Source organism: Mastigoproctus giganteus, chromosome 8, assembly GCF_048544385.1.
Source record: "Mastigoproctus giganteus isolate SK-2022 chromosome 8, ASM4854438v1, whole genome shotgun sequence".
NCBI lineage: Eukaryota > Metazoa > Arthropoda > Arachnida > Uropygi > Thelyphonidae > Mastigoproctus > Mastigoproctus giganteus.
Genome location: NC_143582.1, coordinates 12,830,413 through 12,854,980, shown reverse-complemented (window position 1 = coordinate 12,854,980; position 24,568 = coordinate 12,830,413). Strand labels below are relative to the sequence as shown.

Genomic DNA, 24,568 nt, shown 5'->3' with positions numbered 1-24,568 from the left:
GAGAAAAGATCTACTGGAGAAGGGACCAACAATAAAGTTGTGATCTTAGGTACTTGGAGGACCACTAGAACTAAATGCGTACTTTGAAGGATTATTAATGAGGAAAAGATCAAGGGATCATGTGAGGTGTGTGGTTAGATTGTCTATTTTAGTAGGTAAATGAACAAGTTGTATAAGGTCATTAGTAATCGCAAAAGTCATATCTCCATAAGCTGCGTCCGTGCAACTAGAATTACACAGATCCAATGAATCTGATGAGTGTAATGAGCAATTGTGCAGAGGAAAAGAGTGGGCCAGTAAATCAGAGTGTCTTATAATGGGGGATTTTAATTTTACAGAGATTTGTAGGTTGGTCACTCACACACTATCAAGACTTTTTGTGGATTTATTGGATGATTGTTTTCTACAGCAGCATGTTCAGGAGGCAACTAGAAGGAGTAATACCCTTGATCTGATTATCAGTAGTGATTCTTCGGGTATTAAGAATCTGCAGATAAAGGAACCACTAGGTGGCAGTGATCGCAGTGTGCTGAAGTGGGATTTACTCAAAAAGATAACTACCATCAAGGGTAAAGGGAAGGGTTTTTGCGTTCGTAAAGGTGACTATTGGTGGTCTGAGCAATATTTAAATTCTATACGGTGGGACCAACTGATGATGTTACCAACAGAAAATTCAAAATGGGAAGCATGCAAAGAAATAACCTTGGAAGCTACTAGGCTTTTCATACCAACTAAGAAATGTTGTTCAAGATTTAGGCCTAAATGGTTGTCAGATGAACTAATTAGACATTAGTGAGCAGAGAAGAAAAATGTATGGGATATATATAAATTAACAGGTGACACAGAAGCCTATGATAGATATAAGCTGGTCTGTAACCAAGTCACAATGGAGGTTAGGCAGGCGAAGGCAGATTACGAGAAATCTTTGGCAAAGGATGCAAAAGAAAACAGTAAAGAGTTCTTTACTTACGTAAACTTTAGAAGGAAGGGGATGAATCAGATTGGTCCACTTGATATCGATGGTTCAACTGTTGATGATCCTGCTCAGGTAGCTAACAAATTAAATGAATATTTTGCATCTACATTCACACATGAGAAGTTATTCAAGGAGGGGAATGCCAGAAGTCTGTTAAACTCTGGCAGTAAGCTAGATGATCTTGTAATAACTGAGAGTCGAGTGGAGGAGAAATTGTTGAAGATAATCATAAGAAAGGCACCTGGGGTGGATGGAATCTATCCAGATATATTAAAGGAGGCAGCAAAGGAAGTAAGCAAACCCTTAGACATAATTATGACAGCTTCCTTGGACTCAGGGGTGGTACCCATGGACTGGAAATGTGCAAATGTCACCCCCAATCCACAAAGGAGGATCAAAGGGCGACATAGGTAATTACATACACAGGTAATTTCACTAGACAAGACTTCAGTTATAGCTCAGACATAGCATAGGTTTGTTAAGGGAAAGTCTTGTCTGACCAATTTGATTGGATACTATGATGTAGTCACAAAGGAACTGGATGCAAAGAATAATTCTGATATCATATATTTGGAACTTAGAAAGGCTTTTGATACTGTTGCACATGGAAGACTGCTGCACAAATTGAAGCAGCGTGGCATTGGAGGCAAATTGCTGCTATGGATAAAGGGATGGTCGAGTGAGTGAAGATAGAGAGTGGTAATCAATGGACACTGCTCTTCATGGACTAATGTTATTAGTGGAGTTCCCCAGGGTTCAATGTTGTTTCCTGTATTCATTAATGATGGTATATCAGGCTTAATATCCAAGTTTGCAGATGATACGAAGGTTGGCAGGGTTGTTAATGACAGTACGCTGCTGCAACAGGATCTAGAAAAGTTGAGTAGATGGGCTGAGAGGTGGCGACTGAAGTTTAACATTGACAAATGTAAAGTACTGCATGTGGGAAGCAGTAACCCCAGAGTAACGTATCAACTGTGTGGTACTACACTGACAGAAGTAGAGAGTGAAAAGGACCTGAGGGTAATTGTGCAGGCAGATATGAAGTTTTCTGAGAAGTGCAGATGGTCTGCAAGAGTAGCCCATGGTGTCTTGTCAATGATATACAGGAATTTTTCTAGCAGGGATAAGGAGGTGATTATCCCCTTGTATAAGGCAATGGTCAGGCCATACCTTGAGTACTATATACAGGTCTGGAGGCCTCATTTTAAGAAGGATGTAGTGCTGTTGGAACGAGTACAGAGAAGGGCAACAAGATTAGTGAATGGAGCAAAGGGTTGCTCTTATGAAGAAAGGCTTAAGTTTTGCAAATTACAGTCAGATCACCTCGCAGGCACCTGCGAGGTGATCTGACTGAGGTGTATAAAGCCTTGAATGGTTTGAGCATGCTCAATGCTGATGGGATTCTTCCTCTTGCTCAGAATAATCACCTGAGAGGGCATAAATTCAAATTTAGGAAAGACAGTTGTAGGATAGATATGCGGAAGTTTGCCTTTAGCCAGCAGGTGGTTGATTGCTGGAACAAACTTCCATCTGTTGTTGATAGCTTAAACAGATTCAAGGCAGAACTAGACAAACATTTGGAGCAGGTGGATGAGTGAAATGGGGGGGGGGGGGTTGGCTGATGCTATATAAGCTTGCTTTCTTGCATCATGTGCTAGTGCCTAGTGGAGATCAGAATTAATAAACATTGAAATCACCCAGGACTATTACTTTTCAGAATGGAAAAAGTAGAGTCAATGCAAGGAAAACAGTGTTGAGTGATTTGTAGAGTTGGAAGAATGATAAAAGTAACAGATGAATTTGACAGAATGGAGTAAATAATTCTAAGTTGGAGGAGATCAAACAGAGGATATTCCATATTAAATCTCTAACAAGGAAAATCAGAGTGAATAAATACAAACTTCTACATTTAAAGCTAAAAGAATCAGAACAAATAATTGGGACAAATGAGATGAGTAGTAGCTGAGTCATCTGACATTTGAGATTCAGTCAGAGATAAGTTGGGCTTGGCAGACTATCAGTGGAAATAGACTTCACTGAAAATGGAACTGACAGTATATTTATGAAATTGATTAAATTTTCGGGAGGTTTAGATTTCACACTTTTCACAGCTATTAGTTTGAGTATTCAAGATGCATTGTTGTAGCTAAGGTAAAAGATGGGGGAGGAATATGTAAGGATCAATGAAATTTTGGATATGGTGTAACAAACTGCAAAAATATACCTAGCTTCTTGAAACATAATATGGCCTCAGCAGTTCCATTACACTTATACTGTAGTGGAATCTTTCCCCTTCGTTGGCACTAACACCCAGGTTATTTACTGGAAAAAATAACCAGAAAGAAATAAATTTTAATTTTATCTAGCAACCTAAATTTTTCTAGTTATGCAACAGTTTTTCTACTATTGTTTATAGTTTTCTTTTTTCTTATTAGCTAGAAACCTAGTTTGGTCTGAAAATTTAAGAGAGCTGATTGGGGTTTAGTTTTTTTGCTGGAAACCACTACCACACACACAACAATTTCTAATTTTTGGTCTAACAAGGGTTCTTCCTTTAGTTTTGCCTAAAGGTTCTTCCTTAGTTATTTTTTTCCATAAGACACAAAGCAGAGCCAGTAAGTCACAAAGTAAGGGAAGAAAAGAGGCAAGCAGAAAACTGATCTGAACATATTTATTTTTCAACCTAAATGCTATGTTGAAATCATAACATTTATGACCTGAACACTATGAATTTCCCAAACAATATGATGCAATTTTAGAGCAAAAAAAAAAAAAAAAAAAAAAAATTTTTTTCACTGAATATATCTAACATAAATTCATAAGTGCTTACTAAACAAAATTCCATTGTTGTTACTGATGTTATGGTCTGGTCTTTCATTTTCTTCAAACAAGGCATCTTTACTGCCATTAACACCATTACCAGTTCCACATTTCTTGAAAGACTTGGCAACTATCTCATGCTTCATTAATTCCTGACTTTTTCACTAATTTGCACACCTGCAAAATTGTTCTTTGCTTCACTTGTCTTATTTCTGTATAAATAGTGTTTCCATCCATTTGGTCCGATCCTCATAAACAAATGCTTTAAAGGGTTTTTTAATTGAGATATCTAATGGCTGCAGTTGACTAAACCTTCCTAGAATCACAGATAATTCTGCAACTCACATTTTGTTGCTTCCATTACATGTGATCTGGACTGGTCACACACACACACACACAGATTTTTCTGAAGGCCACATGGTTATTTAGACCATACTTGCTTTGGCCATAGCTAGAGATAAAGCATCGATGCATACACCTCAGTTATTTCGGACTACAAGAAGCTGAGTCAATTTAGGCAACATCTTCCATGCAAAAAAAATAAAAATGCTTCATGGCCCCAAAAATAAAGTAATGACCAAAAACATCTACTTTTCCCATCAATTTATCAAATTCTGGAAACCTACTGATTAAGAAATCAATTGCTTTTGTAACCAGTGGCAATATCATTTTTAACCCTATGCAAAAGTTACTGGTACTGCTGATGGGGGTCAAAGCTATAGGGAGGATGGTCAACAACTTACCAGCCCACATTAAGTGTTTCTTGAATCACACACCCTATATACAGCTTTGTATTATTATTATTATTATCATTCAGTTTATTAAGCTTGATTTCAACCCCTGTATGGCTGGTTGGCTAGAAGGGTGTACATAGAATTATAAGTGAAAAATACATACATGAAAAGGACAATATATAACATTTGACAATGCGCTTATCTAGAGTTGGGATAGCATATGTATACATATTTACAAGAGGTAGAAAACTTACATTTGAACATATATACAGAGAATTAATTAAATTTACAATATAAATTCAATCTATTAAATGACAGCCAAAGTCTTGAACTTCAGAGAATTTTATGCGTCTGTCGATGGCATGTGATGGACTGGTAGATGGAGTGACTTGATCATGTTTGTCGAGATTCAATGGAGGTCAGTGCTTTGATGCAAGTCTTCCAGGATATTCTTCCTGTATTTCTTGTCATCTAATAGTTTGTTGGGGTTAATTTACAGATTGGTGAAATGTTCCATAATGTTTGATGGGAACATATCTCTAAGGCAGACGAAGTTGGTAAGAGTCCTATACCTATACCGTTGTTTACATTGCTCTCTTGGATGGGTACTTGAGGCTAAGATGATTTCTTGCACGTTGGGAGAATCAATCCTATTAATTAACAGTTTGGCAAGAGTGATGAGGTTCTTTTCCAGAATTTTGATCTTCCATGGTGTCATGTTCATGTTTGCATGAAGAATAGATCTAGAGATGGTGAACGGATTCCCATGGATCGTATTCAACCACCTCAGAACCTAATATTCAATTGCCAGGTATTTCTTTACACTTGATGGGGATGAGGACCATAACTCAGACGTGTATAAAGCAATGGGCGTGAGACACCTTTCAATGTATTTGCATATTAGGGACGTATTTTGGCAACCAACAAGCTCCTGCCGGATCACACAGAAGGCTGCATATGTTTTCCTTTTTGCATATACGAAATGGTCCTGGAAAGTAAGGTTTTCATCCCAGGTGAGGCTGAGGTCTGTGTGAGTTGAAACCTATGTGACCTTATTGCCATTTATTACAGCTTGGATATCATTTTTGTTCTGCTCCTTGGTTATAGATATTTGGGAGGACTTTTCTGATTTAGCTGGAGCCCTGCCATATCTAAGTAGTCAACAAGTTAATTAATTTGTGTAGCAGTGTTTTGATTTAATCATTTTTTGAATGCTTTTAATGTATCAGAGATTACGAACAACTTCAGGTCATCAGCGTAAGAGCTGAAGTTCGTAAAATAAATGTAAAGAGCGTGGTAGATAACACCCCACCACAAGGTGGGGTGTTATTAACAGGATTGAGTCAACCAGAAATAAAAACATGCTATCTAGCTCTGTATTGCTTTCCAGAAGACATTGGAAATATTTTCATCAATGAGCTTTTGCATCTTTACAAACATCCACTACTAAAGGAAAAAACGACAATACAGTAGTAAATCAAGCAGTTGTTCTTGACATTTCTAAGGCTTTTGATTGTGTTTGGCATAAAGGTCTTCTAAACAAGCTCCCATCTAACAGCCTGCCAAATGTTTTCTGCAACTGGGTATCCAGTTTTCTCCTCTCTGACTGTTCACTGTGATTGATGGCATGTCTTCCAGCTTCTCCAATAATACTGGCATTCCCCAAGGTTCAGTTCTTTCTTCTTTCTTTTCCTATTGTATATTATTTACCTTTCTCCACTGAATGGAAATCCTATCCACAGTTTGCTGATGCTAGTACACTAATTCCTTAAATGCTGATCTCCAGAGGGACAAAGAAAACTCACTTAACTTCAATCATTCTAAACTCAGTCCAGTCTTATTTCTCACAAGAGTATACTGCTCCTATGCTCATTTTCAATGACACTCAGATTTCTAGACAAGATTACATATCTATTAGGGATTGATTACCCTGACTTCTAATCTCTCTTGGCATAAGCACATCACAAATATTGCTTCCTCTTCTTCAAAAAAAAACTAGGTTTTCTTTTTAGAAAATCTCAGATTTATTTTTCTTCTAAACAACTACTCACTTTATACAAATCTCAAATTCGCCCTACCATGGAATATTGTTCCTACGTCTAGGGAGATGTTCCTAAAACCTCTCTGAAGCATTAGCAGAGGCATTTGATGCAAGAAAGCAAGCTTATGCAGCATCAGCCAAAAAAAAAAAATAAATAAATAAATAAATAAAAAATAACCACTTCCACTTCACCCCTTTGTTCGTTCGAAATACCTGTCCAGCTGAGCCTTAAACTTACTTAGGCTATCAACCTCCACGACAAGGGATGGAAGTCTATTCCAGCAACCAACCACCCGCTGGCTAAAGGCAAATTTCCTCACGTCTATCCTACATCCGTCTTTCCTCAATTTGAATTTATGCCCTCTCAGGTGATTTTTCTGAGCAAGAGGAATAATCCCATCAGCACTGAGCACGCTCAAACCATTCAAGGCTTTATACACCTCTATCAGATCACCTCGCCGGTGCCTAGTCTCCAGACACTGTAATTTGCAAAACGTAAGCCTTTCTTCGTAAGAGCACCCCTTTGTTCCATTCACTAATCTTGTTGCCCTTCTCTGTACTCGTTCCAGCATCTCTACATCCTTCTTGAAATGAGGCCTCCAGACCTGTATACAGTACTCTAGGTGCGGTCTGACAATTGCCTTATACAAGGGAATAATCACCTCCTTATCCCTGCTAGAAAAATTCCTATATATCATTGACAATATGAGCTACTCTTGCAGCCCATCTGCACTACTCAGAAAACTTCATATCTGCCTGCACAACACCCCCAGGTCCCTTTCATTCTCTACCACTGTGAGTGTAGTACCACAGAGTTGATACGTTGCTCTGGGGTTGCTGTTTCCCATATGTAGTACTTTACATTTGTCAACGTTAAACTTCATTTGCCACCTCTCAGCCCATCTGCTCAACCTTTCCAGATCCTGTTGCAGTAGCATAGTGTCAGTAGTGTCCTTGACAACTCTGCCAACCTTCGTATCGTCTGCAAACTTGGACATTAAGCAATATCATTTATAAATACAGAAAACAATAATGGACCTAATACTGAACCCTTGAGGGACTCCACTAATAACATTAGTCCACGATGAGCACTGTCCATTGATTACCACTCTCTGTCTTCTCCCCCTCAACCACCCCTTTATCCATAGCAGCAATTTGCTTCCAATGCCACACTGCTCCAATTTGTGCAGCAGTCTTCCATGTGCAACAGTATCAAAAGATTTTCTAAGATCCAAGTATATAATATCAAAGTTATTCCCTGAATCCAGTTCTTTTGTGACTGCATCATAGTATCCAATCAAATTGGTCAGGCAAGCCTTGCCCTTAACAAAACCATGCTGTGTCTGAGCTATAACTGAAGTCTTGTCTAGATGATCCTACAGTGCTTCTTTAACCAGTGCCTCCATTAATTTTCCAGGAACAGAAGTTAAACTAACAGGTCTATTAACAGATGTGCAAATGTGAATTGGGGTCACATTTGCACATCTCCAGTCCATGGGTACTTCCCCTGAGTCCAAGGAAGCTCTCATAATTATGGCTAAGGGTTTGCTTACTTCCTTTAATATAACTGGATAGATCCCATCCACCCCAGGTGCCTTTCTTGTATTTATCTTCAACAATTTCTCCTCCACTTTACTCTCAGTTATTACAAGATTCTCTAGCTTACTGCCAGAGTTGAATACACCTCTGGCATTCCCCTCGCTGAATAACTCCTCATGTGTGAATGTCGATGCAAAATATTCATTCAGTTTGTTAGCTACCTGAGCAGGATCATCAACAGTTGACCCATCGATATCAAGTGGACCAATCTGATTCATCCCCTTCCTTCTAGAGTTTACATAAGTAAAGAACTCTTTGCTGTTTTTCTTTGCATCCCTTGCCAAAGATTTCTCGTAATCTGCCTTCGCCTGCCTAACCTCCTTTGTAACTTGGTTACAGATCAACTTGTATCTATCATAGGCTTCTGTGTCACGTGTTAATTTGTATGTATCCCATGCATTTTTCTTCTCTGCCATATGTCTCATTGTTCATCTGACATCCACTTAGGCCTAAACCTTGAACAATATTTCTTAGTTGGTATGTAAAGCCTAGTAGCTTCCAAGATAAGTTCTTTGAATGCTTCCCATTTTGAATTTGCTGTTGATAACATCATCAGTTAGTTCCACTGTATAGAATTTAAATAGTGTCTCAGTCCATCGTAGTCGCCTTTACGAAAGCAATAACCCTTCCCTTTACCCCTAATGGTAGTTACCTCTTTGAGTAAATCCCACTTCAGGACACTGTTGAAGCATCTTGATTACATTCAAAAGAGGGAAATCGGTTAATTAATGACCAATCTGTTTCAAAGGTGTTCAGTTTCTGCTGCATGCCTTTTCAATAGATACTCCCATGGGCAGTGCTCTTCTGCATTGGTATCAGTAATTTCCCTACTCTCTTCAGCCACAGCACGTGCCACTCTCCAACTCCAAACTCACAGAAAGAACTTTTCCTTGTTTATCCTTTCTACTTCTATTTTCTGAAACAATTTCTGTTTCATATAGTTCCCAAAAATTACAATCTATGGAAATTCAAGTCTAATGTCAACAAGTATCTTCTGTCTTCTCAGGCAGAAGACACTTCAACTGGTATACAGCATTATGCATTATATATTTTAATGCCTTTTGTGTTTGGGGTTTTCAAAAAATAAATAAATAAAATAAAGTATATAAAAACGTGTTCTATATTCTGTATCCAAATGCATACAATTCACTCCAAATATTCACAAACACAAATTTCACCGAAGAACATTATCTTGATGATGTTCTGTAATGCAATATTATTACATTCAAAATAATATATTCATGCCTAGTATGAGGACCTAGTTATATTTGAAGAAAGAAAGTCAATAAAGCCAAATGTTGTCCAGAGTTTGGAAGAGTGATGATGAGATCAAATGAATTTGCTGAACTAGGGGGTAAAAAAGTTTTTAGTCAATGAAGGCTGCAGAGAAGATTCTTCAAGAATCTCCTCTATGGCAAGCATATTCTACCAGTTAGGAAACATCTTATAAGAACAGCTGAGCAAATATATGCAAAAACTCAACATTTAAAATGAATTTAGAATTTCAGCCAACATTTAAAATGGTGGCTGAAATTCTAATAGTTGGGATTAAGTTTTAAAAAAAAGTAGAGTTTACAAGATTACAGAATTTACATGCATTTGAGGATATATTTATTATAGAATAATCCACGATTCTATAATAAATAGTGAGAATTCTATATGTACTGAGAACTTTTCCTTTAAAATTTTTAAATTTGTTTCTTAGATTATTTTTAACATAGTTTGATATCTTATAAAATTCTTAGGCTACTTTAAGTTACAATAATACAATTTATATTAATAGTTTAAATCATATTTAAAGAACTGCTTTAACTGTATCAAACCTTTTAAGATCAGTATCACAGTCATGTAATATATTTGGAAATGTCAAAATAAATAAATGTAACATTTATATTCCTTGATTATATTTATAGTATGTGCAGACACGTTCATAACTATTTATAATAGCCTGTTATATTACATGTTATGTCATTTTCTGAAGAAAGAAATTATGGCGCAATATCCAAAATGCAGGACTGGGAAATATATGATGACAGTTTAGAGAAATTTTTGCGTATGTTGATAACACTCGAAAAATTTCGATTTCACAAAATAATAATGCGAACATAAATTTCACCGTCTACTCTCAGAAAGTCGGACAGGATTTTCCTGTTCCAAAATATTACGAATGTCAAGCAATCAGATTACTTTTAATACACTTATAATCTTAATATATAATATCAAAATGATAGTATAAATTTAGGTTCCTTGCTGAGTTGTTTATAATCCTATTCCTTTAAAATAACAACCCAAAGTGAAATATTTTGTCAGATGTCTGACAGTTATAAGTATTTAATTATTAAATAATCATTTGACTTACTTATGGTGACCTCGTGGTCTTTAACAGTGAAAAGTGACTGAGAATTATATGAAAAGAGCAAATCCAGTAATATTTACACATCTTAAATATTATATTTAATGCAAACTGTCTGCAGTCCATTCACGGCAGCCTTTTTTGTTTACAAGTAAACGATTGGATCAGAGTCGCAATATACCTCTACTATCGAAGAAATAAATTATATAAAATATTAGTTATCCAACTTTTGTTATTTACAAAAATTCAAAAAATATAAAATACGCCTTCGATAAGGAAATTTATCGACTGAACTTCTTGATGCATGTGTACATATCTCAAGTAGAGAATTTAATTAAACAGACATCACACTCTCGCTTATTATTGCGTCCTCTTGCGGTAAGTGCAGGTCAAAATGGCAGACAGCATAACTGACGCGCCCGAAAAATCTAATTGTGATGCACGTGTTGATAATGTTTTGGAACCAACGACAAACTTGTCATCTGAGCATAGAGATCTTACAAGTGCTAAGAGGAAGGAAAGGATTTTAGGTATGGAATTTTAAAAAATAATTCATACATGAAAACAGTTTTAGCAGGGCGCTCATTATATAACGGAATTTCATTTGTGTAATTTATAAGCTTATTAATGGTAAGACGCGTAATATTCGACTAAAAACTCTGAAAAGATGTTGTAATATATAATTTTCAGCTTTGCCGGTAGATGGCGCTTTAGTTGTACTTTTTTTTTTTTTTTTAACTTTATTTAAAGAACTAGATTTTAATTGCTTGTGAGACTGGCAGCGTTAAAAACTCGTTTGAACCCACGCAAGTTGAAAAAAGTGGGTGAAGGATGTAAACAGTTACAAAATACAAACTTATTTTATTGGTCGAAAAGTATATACAGTATAGTGCTGAAAAGTTTAATTAATTCAAATTAAAATTCGAATTAATTTGTAAGTTTCTTGAAGTTTGGAACAGAATTTTTGTTACTTCTATATTCTTGTATAGGCACCAAGGGGGGGGGGGACAAAGTATTGCTATCCCTCCCAACAAAATGCTAAATTCGGCTCATATGTGCTACACTGTACTACTTTTTTCCTTTCCAACATTGTATGTAATAGATTTTATGTATTACTTTAATCTTAAAATACTATTTTTAATATTAAAGTCATTTAATTAATAATATTTTTCCATTTTAATTGTAACACACAAAAATTCTATACATTGTAAATGACTCATGTATTAAAAAAAAAAAAACAAGAATAAATTAATATGAAACAGATGAGATTATTTGTTTATTGTTATTTTAATATAATTTTAAAATAATATAAATTTTAGAAATGAAAATAAAAAATTTAATAAATTCCATATTCAAAAATGTTTTGCAAGAAGGTGCCACCACTTATTTATTTTATTTTATTTAATGTAATTAAATGAATTCCTCCCCTCTCCTTTGGGAACATATATACACTGAACGTGAAAGGTAAACAACCTTTAAATTGAAGATTGTTTTTAAAGAAATTATGCCAAATGCAAGACCTGTCCTTTATGTGTACACATTAGTTACTCATTTTATAAAAATACATTACAACTCGCCTTGGTATGTCACCAATAAAATGATTCATAGAGACCTGAACATGCCAACGGTAAAAGAAGAAATACACAATTACAGTGAGAAATAATGACTAGAAGTGGATCCAAATTACCTGGTGATGAACCTGCTGGACAAAAGTGAAGTTCCCAGAAGACTTGAATGCCAACATCTGCTGGACTTAGTGTAGTGTTTAATGTGTTAATTAACTTAATCTATTCGGTACAAATGCAGTTGTAAACACAATAGAAGTGTCATCACTGGATATCTCCTTCATTCAAAGCAATCCTACTGACATTTGTCATGTATATGTACATTATGGTCAAAAAATAAAAATTCAGGAAAGTGTGTCCTGTGCTGATTTCACATAGGAGGACACCATTTACAAGCCACGAGGATCCCAAAACAATGCAAAAATTGCTGCTTCAGTTCCTCTTCTCCCCCCCCCCCCCCAAACCTTATATTAGGGCTTCTAAAAGGTATATATACCGGGGTCCCTAGTGTGCCTAAGTCCAGCATTGACTGTTTGAGGGAAAAGTGATAGAATGGTTCTGTTAACTTTAGCACTCTTTTGATTCTACCCCATATCCACACACATTCACATGTTGGGTGTCTGTGAGACACCTTTTTTTTTGTTATAAAAAATTAATTTTTAGTTTTTTTGTTGAATTGTAAACCAGTGACATGTTTATACATTAGGCCTGTGGGCATTAAATATAGCATAATGTGTCATACTATTTTTAACAATTATAATTCCATTGCAATGTTAGTCAGTTACACCCACTCTCTTTCTCATCAAAGTTTATCACTGGGAAGTTTGAATTATTAAAATGTGAAAGTAATTTAATAAATATGTAATAAATAAATAATGAATGGACTGCTGCTTATTATTATTGCAAAACTATAAATACTTTCGAATGATGCCCGTCACCACCAAATACGGAGGATGCGGAAAGGTCAGGGAATGACCACCACATATTCCCGGAGCAATATGGCCTTAGTTGCTAATGCTCCTAAAACCAAAACAACAACAACTTTAGAATGATGTAAAAAAAAAAATGCTTTGAAAAGCTTTCATAAAAACATTAACTTTAGTTCTAATCAAAATGTAAGAGTGATACTTTTGTGTAATTGTTCTTGTTTATACTCTAGCATGACCACCAGGTCAGTGGAATTTACAATAAATCATCAATACAAATGTTAATCATATTTAGCAGTCACAGGCTTGAACCCTGGTCCCCTCAAAGAGTGCGTGCTATTGCATTCACACTCCTCACCACTTGACTACATCAGGCCTGTCTCTGACTGTATACAATACAGCATTAATTTAAAGTAAATATTTTTATATAATCTTTTTTATTTTTCCTTCTATATTGTGGGATTAGGTTTTCTTTGCCTAAATTATAGATGTGTTAATTGTTTGGTATTTACCATATCTCCATTGATACTCAAGCATATCTCCTTCATATTACCTTTGTATGTGTATTGGTATACTACTTCTTTTTTTTTTTTTTTTTTTTTTTTGAACCACTATTGGACTTGAGCTATGAAAAGTTTACCCTCCTTTCTCCTATTCCCACTGCGCTATCTGACTGCAGTATACTAAACTAGTTCAGTGATTCCTGGCTCGTGGAGAGTTAAGTATTCCCCTTAATTTCAATGGAAATCTGTTTATAGCAGCAAGCAAGTGTCAGTATCTATGAATAACTGCAACAGTAAACATGATAAAAAAAAACAATTTTAATGCACATTAATGAAAAATTACAATACAGATACATATCTATATACAATTATGTCAAAATTCATAAGACTTTACACAAATGATGGGGTTAAAGTTAGCCGACTGTTAATGGCAATATGGCAGTAACTATGCCTTCATTAGTTAGGCATTCTCTCCTCAATTGACAATGTTCAGTCTCACTTAGTTGATTTTTTTCATATCTTGCACAATACACAACATGTATGCAGGTAATATTTATATAGTGATAAGTATACATCAAATTATTCAATCAAGTAATTTCTAAACATAGCACATAATCTGTTTCATATAGTTTTCTTATAGAAGTCATATACATTTAATTAGCCAGATACTTGGTTAGCTCTAAGGTTATCTTAATTCTCATTAATTGTTCTGATCCCCAATATAAATTTAAGTTATTCTTTTGCTAGTTACACAATTTCCTTAGAATCTCTTTGGGATTGTAAGCAATGCTTGCCTCAATTGACCTTCCCTTTAACGTTTCTTTTGTATATTTCCAATGCTTAATTCCCCCTCCCACTTTATATTAATATCACCTTAACTAATATATACAATCTATCATATACACTCTAGTTTCTGTTCCTCTTCTTAGGGTGCATGTACAAAGTACATGTGTATACTGTATATGGAATCAAATTCATAGTTGCAGAGTTCTCATTAATTGGTCCGCCCACCTTACAATTTCCATCATCACAGTCTGTCTCATTGCCGTGCCACTTTTACAATATTAATAGTTCGTTTTGACCCTAATGTAACTATTTAGAGCCATTCCACTTACTTGAGATACTTTTCTATTCAAGCCGGGGTTTCGACTGGCAGTTCCTTCTGGAGCCCTTGAGTTATCCTCCTGTAGTAAAGGTTCCATATTTCAGGACATTTGGTATCCATGGACTGCAAACATTCTGGCGATGCAGAGTGCATTTCAATGAACTGGCAACTACTGGCACATATGATCAGAATTTCTCAATTCCTTCGACAGCTTCATTACCACCTAACAATTTCCCTTTTCAGGCAGATTATCCTTCACAATTCTCGTGAAGGAATTGAAATTTGTTGCTTTTGTGTGTGTTACACTAACCTAAAAATGATTTGCATTATTTTACTCATTTAATTAAATTATTACCTTTATCTCTCTTTAAATTAATTTTGTTAATTTTTCATAGGTCACACTGCAGATTGTATATAAATTCTCCCCCCAACTTTTCGTAGCCAAATGTGTCTAATTCTCTAAATAGCCCATACATGTAAGTTTAATATCTTACAATATACTATATAAATAAATCTGCAGCCATTGTCAATCCACTGCAGGATGGAGGCCTCCTCAACAATCATGTTGAGAGAAATTGACTATAATCTGCCACACTGGTCCAGTGTGGGTTGGCAGATCGACTGCATTTAGGAGTCAGCGGCTTGAGCCCTGATCTACTCAATGAGCGTGTGCTATTTATTGCACTCCCGGCTCCAGACCGCTCAACTACAGAGGCCTCATATACTATATATTTTTATTATATAAGAGAAAAAAAAAAAAATATATATATATATATACACACACACACACACATATATAAATATTTATTCTCATTTATTACTTAAATGCACTAAATTTTTTAGCAGTTTAGGACTCCCTATTGAAAAGTGTTTCAGTAGTAGTAAGGCCAAAAAAAAAAATAAAAGGGAATAAATATTCTTACTGTTCCCATTCCCTTAAAGTAACTGTCCAATTCTGTTTCAAATTTAGCCTAGAAGGCAGCTTCCCTCAGTTTCTGATTTCATCCAGCAAATCCCAACTTTGAAAAATAAGCAGTTTTCATAAAACCATACATGATTAGTACAAAGAATCATGTCAAATTATAAAATGCTGTTGGTGCAGATATATTACTTGCAATTCATATCTTCATCTGCCCTGAAGAGTGGATGGATAAGTATTATAAACACTGCCCAACCACACTTGATGGATGAGGTGTTTGTACACTCCAGCTAATTCCAATAAGAGATAAAGACATATTCACTCACTTGGCATCTGTCGGATGTCAAGGAAATGATTAACCTCCCATAACTCTAGTACATCCAAATGAAAACAGATAATATGCATCATAATTTAAATAAAATTGGTGAGGAAAGGTATATGGGAAGATTTTATTCCAAAATTTAAAAATTTATACGTATTTAAAAAAATGGTGTCTCTTAAAGAACATCAAGTTTTGGTTAACTGGTACATAATATTTGAATTCATATTAATATTATGCTAGTATATAAAATGCAGTTAGATATGATCAGGGCCAACATCACATGTTAGGTAATCATTTTGGGGCTTCTCATTCAGTATGCTGTTCAGCAGGTGGTCTCTGTGGAATTGACAAATTATTATGAAACTTTATTCATAGAAGACAAATTTATCTAGTATAATTATAATGAAGGCCCAAGGATTGGGCTTTCATTAGGATTGGACTTTTACATATGAAAATTGTAAATTTAATAGAAATATTACATATGTGCATGTGTTAATTTTGATTTTTAAGATGTCTCAGTGAAGTTGTGAATTTTTTTTTTTTTTTTTTTTATATATTTTCATAGTTAAAGTGAATACTGTATTTTCATTTCTTCAGTCATGTGCAGAAAGATTCTTATAGACCTTTGATCTCTATGAATCCATAATATTCTTTAAGAAATGACCAAAGGAATCTTTTTGAAAAATCTGAAGTATCAGAAATGCCAAGCTTCTTAAGTTCCAGAGTCACAATTCTCACCTGTCATTCTTCATGATGGGTTTGATACTTTTCACTCATTTGGAGAGCTCTAGGTTTGAATCCTGTCTACTGGAAAAATTTGTAAAGATGTGTTTGTTACATTGATGTTGAAAAGATAAGTTAAAATTGTGCTTGTTTCTTTTCTTTTTTTTTCTACTATACTTAAAAGTATAGTAGCACAAATTTTTATATGAAATTTGACATCTTAATATAATTTAACACTATAAATCCAAATATAACACCAAAATACAATTTTACATAAGAACATGCACATGACAGTAAAAGTGTGCATTACAACAACAGCACCACTCATTTCAAACATGGTATAGAATGCATCTTGATAAATATCTAGGTCATGCTGAATGCTAAAGATGGCTATGCCTACCTAGTACAACCAAGTACTAGGTAGGCATTCCTGATTTAAAGTTACCTTGCTGTACATTCTTCAGGATTTCTACAGCCAACCCTTGCTCAATCCATTACTAGCGATCATTTTGACTCCAATATTCCTTTTAGCTCATTCATGCTCTAAACCACCTTATTTACCTTGATGAGTAATTCACAGTAATTTTTAAGAAAGCTTCTTTTCCCATAGTTTTTCTGTTAAAAAGTTACAATATTTCTCATAAAAAAAAGAGTTAATATGACCAGACAACTGCGCTATACAAGTCTACCTATTTAATTGCTGATTAAAACTTTTAGACAGATTCAAACTAAATTTGAGCTTAATTTTCAGTTACTATCAATGCCATATATATTATTGTTATGTTTTCACTATCCTCACACAAAAACTGGATCAACCAGTGTTCTTATTTCTACAATACAAAATTGAAGATATAAGAACACTAATTACACTACAGAACTAATACTGCAAATAATGCCAATGCCATGTTAGAGCTATACTTGGCAAAGTCCACACCTTACAACATAAAACATATGGCATAGTTACCACATTATAATATAATATAATATAATATAAAACACAGTTTTCAGTTTTTGCTGTAGTCTATTTGGGCTCTTTGGGGGGGATGAGGATTTCCCTGATCCCCCTGCTGGATCTGCCACTATCTGCAGTAGTTATGACACATAATCATGTTTGTCTTGATTAATAAAGTTTACTGTCTTTCCTTCTTGTTTTCTCTGTTTTTGCATTTTTTCTTTACCAAAGTTTGTAGACAGATAGCATTTTAGCTTAATGGACAAATGCTCTGATCCACAAAAAGAGGGCCTGTGCACCACATGAATGCCATTGGGTACTGATCCCTGGTATTATTATTATTATTATCATTAGCCATATAGTGCAAGGAAGCCTGAGGCTTATGCTGTACCAGCCAAAAAAAAATTCCTGAGTTACCCAGAGAGAGAGAGAGTCAGAAGTAGAAAGGAATCACCAAGAAAGAGAAGAATGATGATATCCAGCTCAGGACCCTGGGTGTGCCAAGCCCATACTCACCAGCTGTGAGTCCCTGGAGTAATATGAACTAGTGTCACAATCTAACAATGATGTATTGTGACAACATGCACCATAAGCCTGACAAATTGCATACATTATAATCATTTTAATAAACAAACACATTAAAATGTGTAAACATATATATTGTGATGCATTTGTGGCTTATTGAGGCCTCCATAGCCGAGTAGTAAGTTCAGTATCATACGCTCTTTGAGTAGACCAGGGCTCAAGCCCCTGACTGCTGAATATGGTCGATCTGACAAACTGCACTGGATCAGCGTGGAAGATTATGGTCCATTTCCCTCAACATGAATTGTTGAGGAGGCTTCCAACCTGCAGTGAATTGATAATGGTTGCAGTTTCTGTGGCTTATTTTCAGGTAAACAAGTAGACTATGTTAAAGTCTTGCACTACAATAAATAAGAAATCTTATTACATTATGCTGTTTTTGTTAGCTGATAAATCAGATAGTTTTCAAGGAAATTGGCTACATTATCTTTTTTAACTGTGGAATTTATTTTCTAGAAAAACTGGATCTTCAGCTTTATATGGAATTTTATAATACTTAGAGTAAACTACTAAACTGTATGGTATTTATTATAAAACTTTATTATTTATTTTATGCCATTTAAAGAAATTTCATGTTCTTTGCATTATATAGTAGGTCTTCCTCTTTTTAGGAGTGGCATTTTTGTCTGGAATTACAGGCATGTCATTGCTAGGTGGATTTGGAATGGCTTTAGCAATGGCCAAGAAAAAGGACCCCTTTATGTTCACCAAAGTAAGTTCTCTCAGTGTTTATAATGATCAATATAGTGAGAAACAAATTTAGCCTTGTTCTTTGGATTGAATATAAAATGAATTAATTTACTTATTTTTGATGTGTTGTAAGTATATAAAGTTAACTTTATGACTGAAAAAATGAGTACTTTTAAAAAATTTTTTTGGGCTTTTTATTTGCTTCATTTTAACAAAATTCCACTATAATTTGCTATCAGGTTTAGGGGTTTCATAAAAAAAAATACTGTCGAAAGTAACCAGACACCAGCTTGTTTCAAAGAACCTTTATTGATACAATATTTAATAACATGTCAGCTTACTCTGACCTAAATTGCACACACTGTATCCTCATTGGTAGACTCCAGTCAAATTTTTGATAACTGGAAGGGTACTTTCCTTGTTCAGCACAGACAGATGTATAATATGTCTTCAGGCCAGGTCACCACCATTGTGCTGTATGACATGGTGTATTGCCATGCTGAAACAGAAAAGGGCTCTTCCCATACTGTTGCCAGCATGTAAGATAAGCACAATTGTCTAATATGTTGCATGACACAATTGTCCAATATGTTGCAGTAACAATAACCAAATGTCCAGGCCCAAACCACAAAACATTGGGAAAATTACAGTTCTCTGTGATATTACACATCTTTTACGTAGCCTCATATTACACATCTTTTATGAATGATATGGGGAATTCCAAGCATAGGGGAGGCTCACTTGTATCTACAGGCACATGACAATAGTGTTTTCAGAGCAAGCTTTTGAAGTCCAGTATTCTGCTGTATGAAGATACTTTAGGTTAGAGGGAGCAGCTGATTTACAGATTTCCATGTATTTTTTACAGAAACCACGTATTTTTTACTGACAAATTCCAAGTGGTTCTTAGTAAACTTTATTATGCTGAATGTGTGCTGAGTGGATTTATTATTTGCAAGGTCAAAGAAGAATTGATTTGTTCACAAAATCTTGTGAAAACCACTTTTTGTACTTCTCAGAATTTTTAATAGTGTATTTCTCTGCCACTGCAATTTCTTTTGGGACACCTGTGAAAATTTCTCTTATTTAATAAAGTTACACTGTGTAGTGTTGAGGCATACTTTAATTTGAAAATTTAATGAAAGATTAATATTTGTGTCATCATACATTTCAGACCATTTATCTGTTGCTAAGTAACAGTAATGAATATCTTGCCATGTAATAATTAATATTTCATTAAATTTCCAAAATTGAGTATGCCTGAATACAGTGCAGTATATCCTTATTTAATACTAGTGAAACATGGCTATGTTTCACTATGTGATATAATAAAGATATACTATTGATGATGTTAGAGATTTTTGACTCATTGACTTTGATCATGGTGCATCAGTTCACACGGTGTGCTAGTAAATGTCTTGTGTGCTGAAAAATCTGGATAACTAAGAGGGAGAATTGTACTTCCTCTAGCTGAGATTGACTAACTACAGCCCTGACTGAAGAATTTTATAAGAATTTCTTCAGTCTTCAACAGAAACCAAACATCTTGGTAAATAAATTTGAGGTATTGCTCAAAACATCAAAGTCAGATATTGTTGGGATATCAGAGATGTGGTGTCACACAGATATAAGGAATGCAGAACTGGAATTTGAATGAACTGGAATGTGTACAGAAAGGATAGACAGGACAGGAAGGGAGGAGGGGTTATGCTATTAGTTAAGAAACATAAAATCCAAGGAAGTGAAGTCAGTCGACATCGCTGGACGATGCAGTGTCGAGTCAGTTTGGTGTGACATAAGCATTGGGAAATCAAAATTGAGAGTAGGAGTGTGCTATAGGCCTAATGACTCTGATGAGTATAATAAGAAACTGTACAGGGAAATAGAGTGGGCCAGTAAATCAGAGAGTCTTATAATGGGGGATTTTAATTTCCCAGATATTGACTGGAATTTGTGGGCTGGTCACTCACACACCAGCAAGGCTTTTGTGGATTTATTGGATGATTGTTTTCTACATCAGCATCTTCGGAAGGCAACTAGAGGGAGTAATACTCTTGATTTGATTATCATTAGTGATTCTTCATGCATTAAGAATCTGCAGATAAAGGAACCACTAGGTGGCAGTGATCACAGTGTGCTGAAGTGGGATTTACTCAAAGAGGTAACTACCATCAGGGGTAAAGGAAAGGGTTTCTGCTTTCGTAAAGGTGACTATGATGGTCTGAGACAGTATTTAAATTCTATACAGTGGGACCAACTGATGATGTTAACAACAGCAAATTCAAAATGGGAAACATTCAAAGAACTTATCTTGGAAGCTACTAGGCTTTACATACCAACTAAGAAATATTGTTCAAGGTTTAGGCCTAAATGGATGTCAGATGAACTAATAAGATGTATGGCAGAGAAGAAAAATGCATGGGATACATATAAATTAACAAGTGACAAGGAAGCCTATGATAGATATAAGCTGGTCTGTAACCAAGTCACAAAGGAGATTAGGCAGTCAAAGGCAAATTATGAGAAATCCTTGGCAAAGGATGCAAAGAAAAACAGAAAAGAGTTCTTTGCCTACGTAAACTCTAGAAGGAAAGGGATGAATCAGATTGGTCCACTGGATATTGATGGTTCAACAGTTGGGGATCCTGCTCAGGTGGCTAACAAACTAAACGAGTATTTTGCATCTACTTTCACACATGAGGAGTTATTCATGGAGAGGGAATGCCAGAGGTGTATTAAACTCGGTCAGTGAGCTAGATGATTTTGTAATAACTGAGAGGAAAGTGGAGGAGAAATTGTTGAAGATAAACATAAAAAAGGCACCTGGGGTGGATGGGATCTATCCAGTTATATTAAAGGAGGTAAGCAAACCCTTAGCCATAATTATAGAGCTTCCTTGGACTCAGGGGAGGTACCCACGGAGTGGAGATGTGAAAATGTGACCCCAATTCACAAAGGAGGATCAAAGGCTGACACAAGAAATTATAGACCTGTGAGTTTAACTTCTGTTCGAGGAAAATTAATGGTAGCACTGGTTAAAGAAGCACTGCAGGATCGTCTAGACAAGACTTCAGTTATAGCTTGGACACAGCATAGTATTGTTAAGGGAAAGTCTTGACTGACCAATTTGATTGGATACTATGATGTAGTCACAAAAGAACTGGATGCAGGGAAAACTTTGATATTATATATTTGGATCTTAGAAATGCTTTTGATACTGTTGCACATGGAAGATTGCTGCACAAATTGGAGCAGTGTGGCATTGGAGGAAAATTGCTGCTATGGATAAAGGGATCGTTGAGGGGAGAAGACAGACAGTGGTAATCAATGGACACTGCTCATCGTGGACTAATGTTATTAATGGAGTACCTCAGGGTTCAGTGTTGGGTCCATTGTTGTTTTCTGTATTTATAAATGATATTGATGATGGTATATCAAGGTTAATGTCCAAGTTTGCAGACAATACAAAGGTTGGCAGGGTTGTTAAGGACACTACTGATGCAACAGGATCTAGAAAGGTTGAGCAGATGGGCTGAGAGGTGGCAAATGAAGTTTAACATTGACAAATGTAAAGTACTACATATGGGAAACAGTAACCCCAGAGCAACATATCAACTCTGTGGCTACTGAAATGGGCGAATAACAAGCTTCGGCTACCTCCCGCTACCACAACTACCATGATGGCACAAGCACTCGACATCCCGAGGTTGAAGTTCCTGATCGTTGAAAAGAGGCTGGTCTTCACAGCCAAACTCATCTCAGGCCAAATATCATCTCCAAATATTTGGAATGCTTGCTCTTGGAGGATTCCACAGCAAAGCCTAAGGTCGGTACCAGCACTTGTGGCTCACCACAGCAGGCTTGTACTCACCGAAAGATTTCTGCCCAAGCAGATGCTCGCTGCCCTCAACCGTGTGGATGCCGACATCGACACCATAATAAGTAAAAAGAAGGACAGACACAACTTTATCAAAGCTCTTGAAACCTGAATCACTGCCAAGTTGTATTTGTTTTTCTTTATTTGTGTTCAGCTCCTTGTTTTTATGATGTATTTGTATTTATTTTTGCATTTGTAATCTGTATTTTGTATGTGTTCGCTATATTTTGTAGCCATTTGAATTTGTACTTGTTATCTATATGTGAACCCCTGGCGCTCGTCGCCGTGATGGGATATTGTGCTGTAATTCTACTTCACAATAAAGATTTATTTATTTATTTATTTACTACACTGACAGTGGTTTGTTTGTTATTTGGTTTTTAGGAGCATTAGCAACTAAGGCCATATTGCTCCGGGGATATGCGGTGGTCATTCCCTGTCCTTTCCGCATCCTCCGTATTTGGTGGTCATGGGCTCAATCCCCGGTCTAAACAAGAAGAGTGTGCTACGCACTGCTGCTCTTGCCTACCTGGCTACGGAGGCGCCCACTGACAGTGGTAGAGAATGAAAAGGACCTGGGGGTAATTGTGCAGGCAGATATGAAGTTCTCTGAGCAGTGCAGACAGGCTGCAAGAGTAGCTCATGGTGTCTTGTCAATGATAAGGAGGTGATTATTCCCTTGTATAAGGCAATGGTCAGGCCACACCTTGAGTACTGTATACAGGTCTGGAGGCCTCATATTGATTCAAGAAGGATGTAGAGCTGCTGGAACGAGTACAGAGAAGGGCAACAAGATTAGTGAATGGAACAAAGTGTTGCTCTTACAAAGAAAGGCTTAAGTTTTGCAAATTACAGTGTCTTTAGACTAGGCACCGGCGAGGTGATCTGATAGAGGTGTATAAAGCCTTGAATGGTTTGAGCATGCTCAATGCCGATGGGATTCTTCCTCTTGCTCAGAATAATCACCTGAGAGGGCATAAATTCAAATTGAGGAGAGACGGATGTAGGATAAATGTGCAGAAATTTGCCTTTAGCCAGCAGGTAGTTGGTTGGTGAAATAGACTTCCATCCCTTGTTGTCGAGGTTGATAGCCTAAATAAATTTAAGGCTCAGCTGGACAGGTATTTCGAACGAACGGAGGGGTGAAATGGGAGTGGGTTTTTTGTTTTTTTTTTGCTGATGCTGCATAAGCTTGCTTTCTTGCATCATATGCTTCTACTAATGCTAATCTCCAAACAGATGATAACAAACCCACATACTGTTACCGAGGGCATCTCTGTGATATGAATATACTTGGAAATTATTTTTCTTTATTATTATCTTTCAGAACTATCTCAAGATTTATGTAGTGTTTTACAATGGATGCATTACTAAACCATAATGATTTTTTAAATGTTAAAAATTTTGGAAGCCTGTGTGGGAGATTTTTCAATCACTGAGTGGGCATTTTTACAAGATACCTAAAATTTTCATGAAATGGAGCACTCCTTCAGCAAAAGTGTCATATTTGTACCATGTGTAGGGATGCTGAATATATGCAAGTCAGTGCAAGAATGGAAAAGACAAAAGGTTTAAGTGACTTTGAACATGGTATGATAGTTGGAGCCAGAACCTGGTTCCAACATCATATATGAACATGGTATGATAGTTGGAACCTGTGTCTAGGGGTGCATTGAAAATGATCTAAGAACCAAATTATATCTAGCCAATGGTGATCCTGTGGTTGGAAGCAGCTCATTGATGCTAGAGGTTAATAGAGGCTGCTGACAAGACTTGTGAAGAATGGAAAGGTTACAGTTAGTTATATAACAGTCCATACAACAGTGGTAACTAAAGAGGAATTTCAGAACACGTAACTTACCTTGTCATGGATAG

The 24,568-nt window shown here is 35.9% G+C and overlaps 2 protein-coding genes across 3 annotated transcripts in view; one reads left to right on the top strand and one right to left on the bottom strand.

The window, feature by feature from the left end:
- Positions 1 to 10,665, bottom strand: part of LOC150081263 (palmitoyltransferase ZDHHC14-like) — a 137,892-nt gene extending 127,227 nt beyond the window's left edge. Inside the window, exon 1 of the mRNA XM_090378995.1 lies at positions 10,533 to 10,665. The gene's annotated coding sequence lies outside the window, so the exon portion shown is untranslated. The remainder of the gene's footprint in view (positions 1 to 10,532) is intronic.
- A 244-nt stretch (positions 10,666 to 10,909) lies between these two features.
- Positions 10,910 to 24,568, top strand: part of LOC150081262 (transmembrane protein 242) — a 32,779-nt gene continuing 19,120 nt past the window's right edge. For both annotated transcript variants that reach the window (XM_090379124.1, XM_090379123.1), the window contains exons 1-2: positions 10,910 to 11,056; positions 18,738 to 18,838. In XM_090379124.1, the coding sequence (XP_090235250.1) occupies positions 10,921 to 11,056; positions 18,738 to 18,838 (237 nt within the window). In that variant the 5' untranslated portion in view covers positions 10,910 to 10,920. The remainder of the gene's footprint in view (positions 11,057 to 18,737; positions 18,839 to 24,568) is intronic.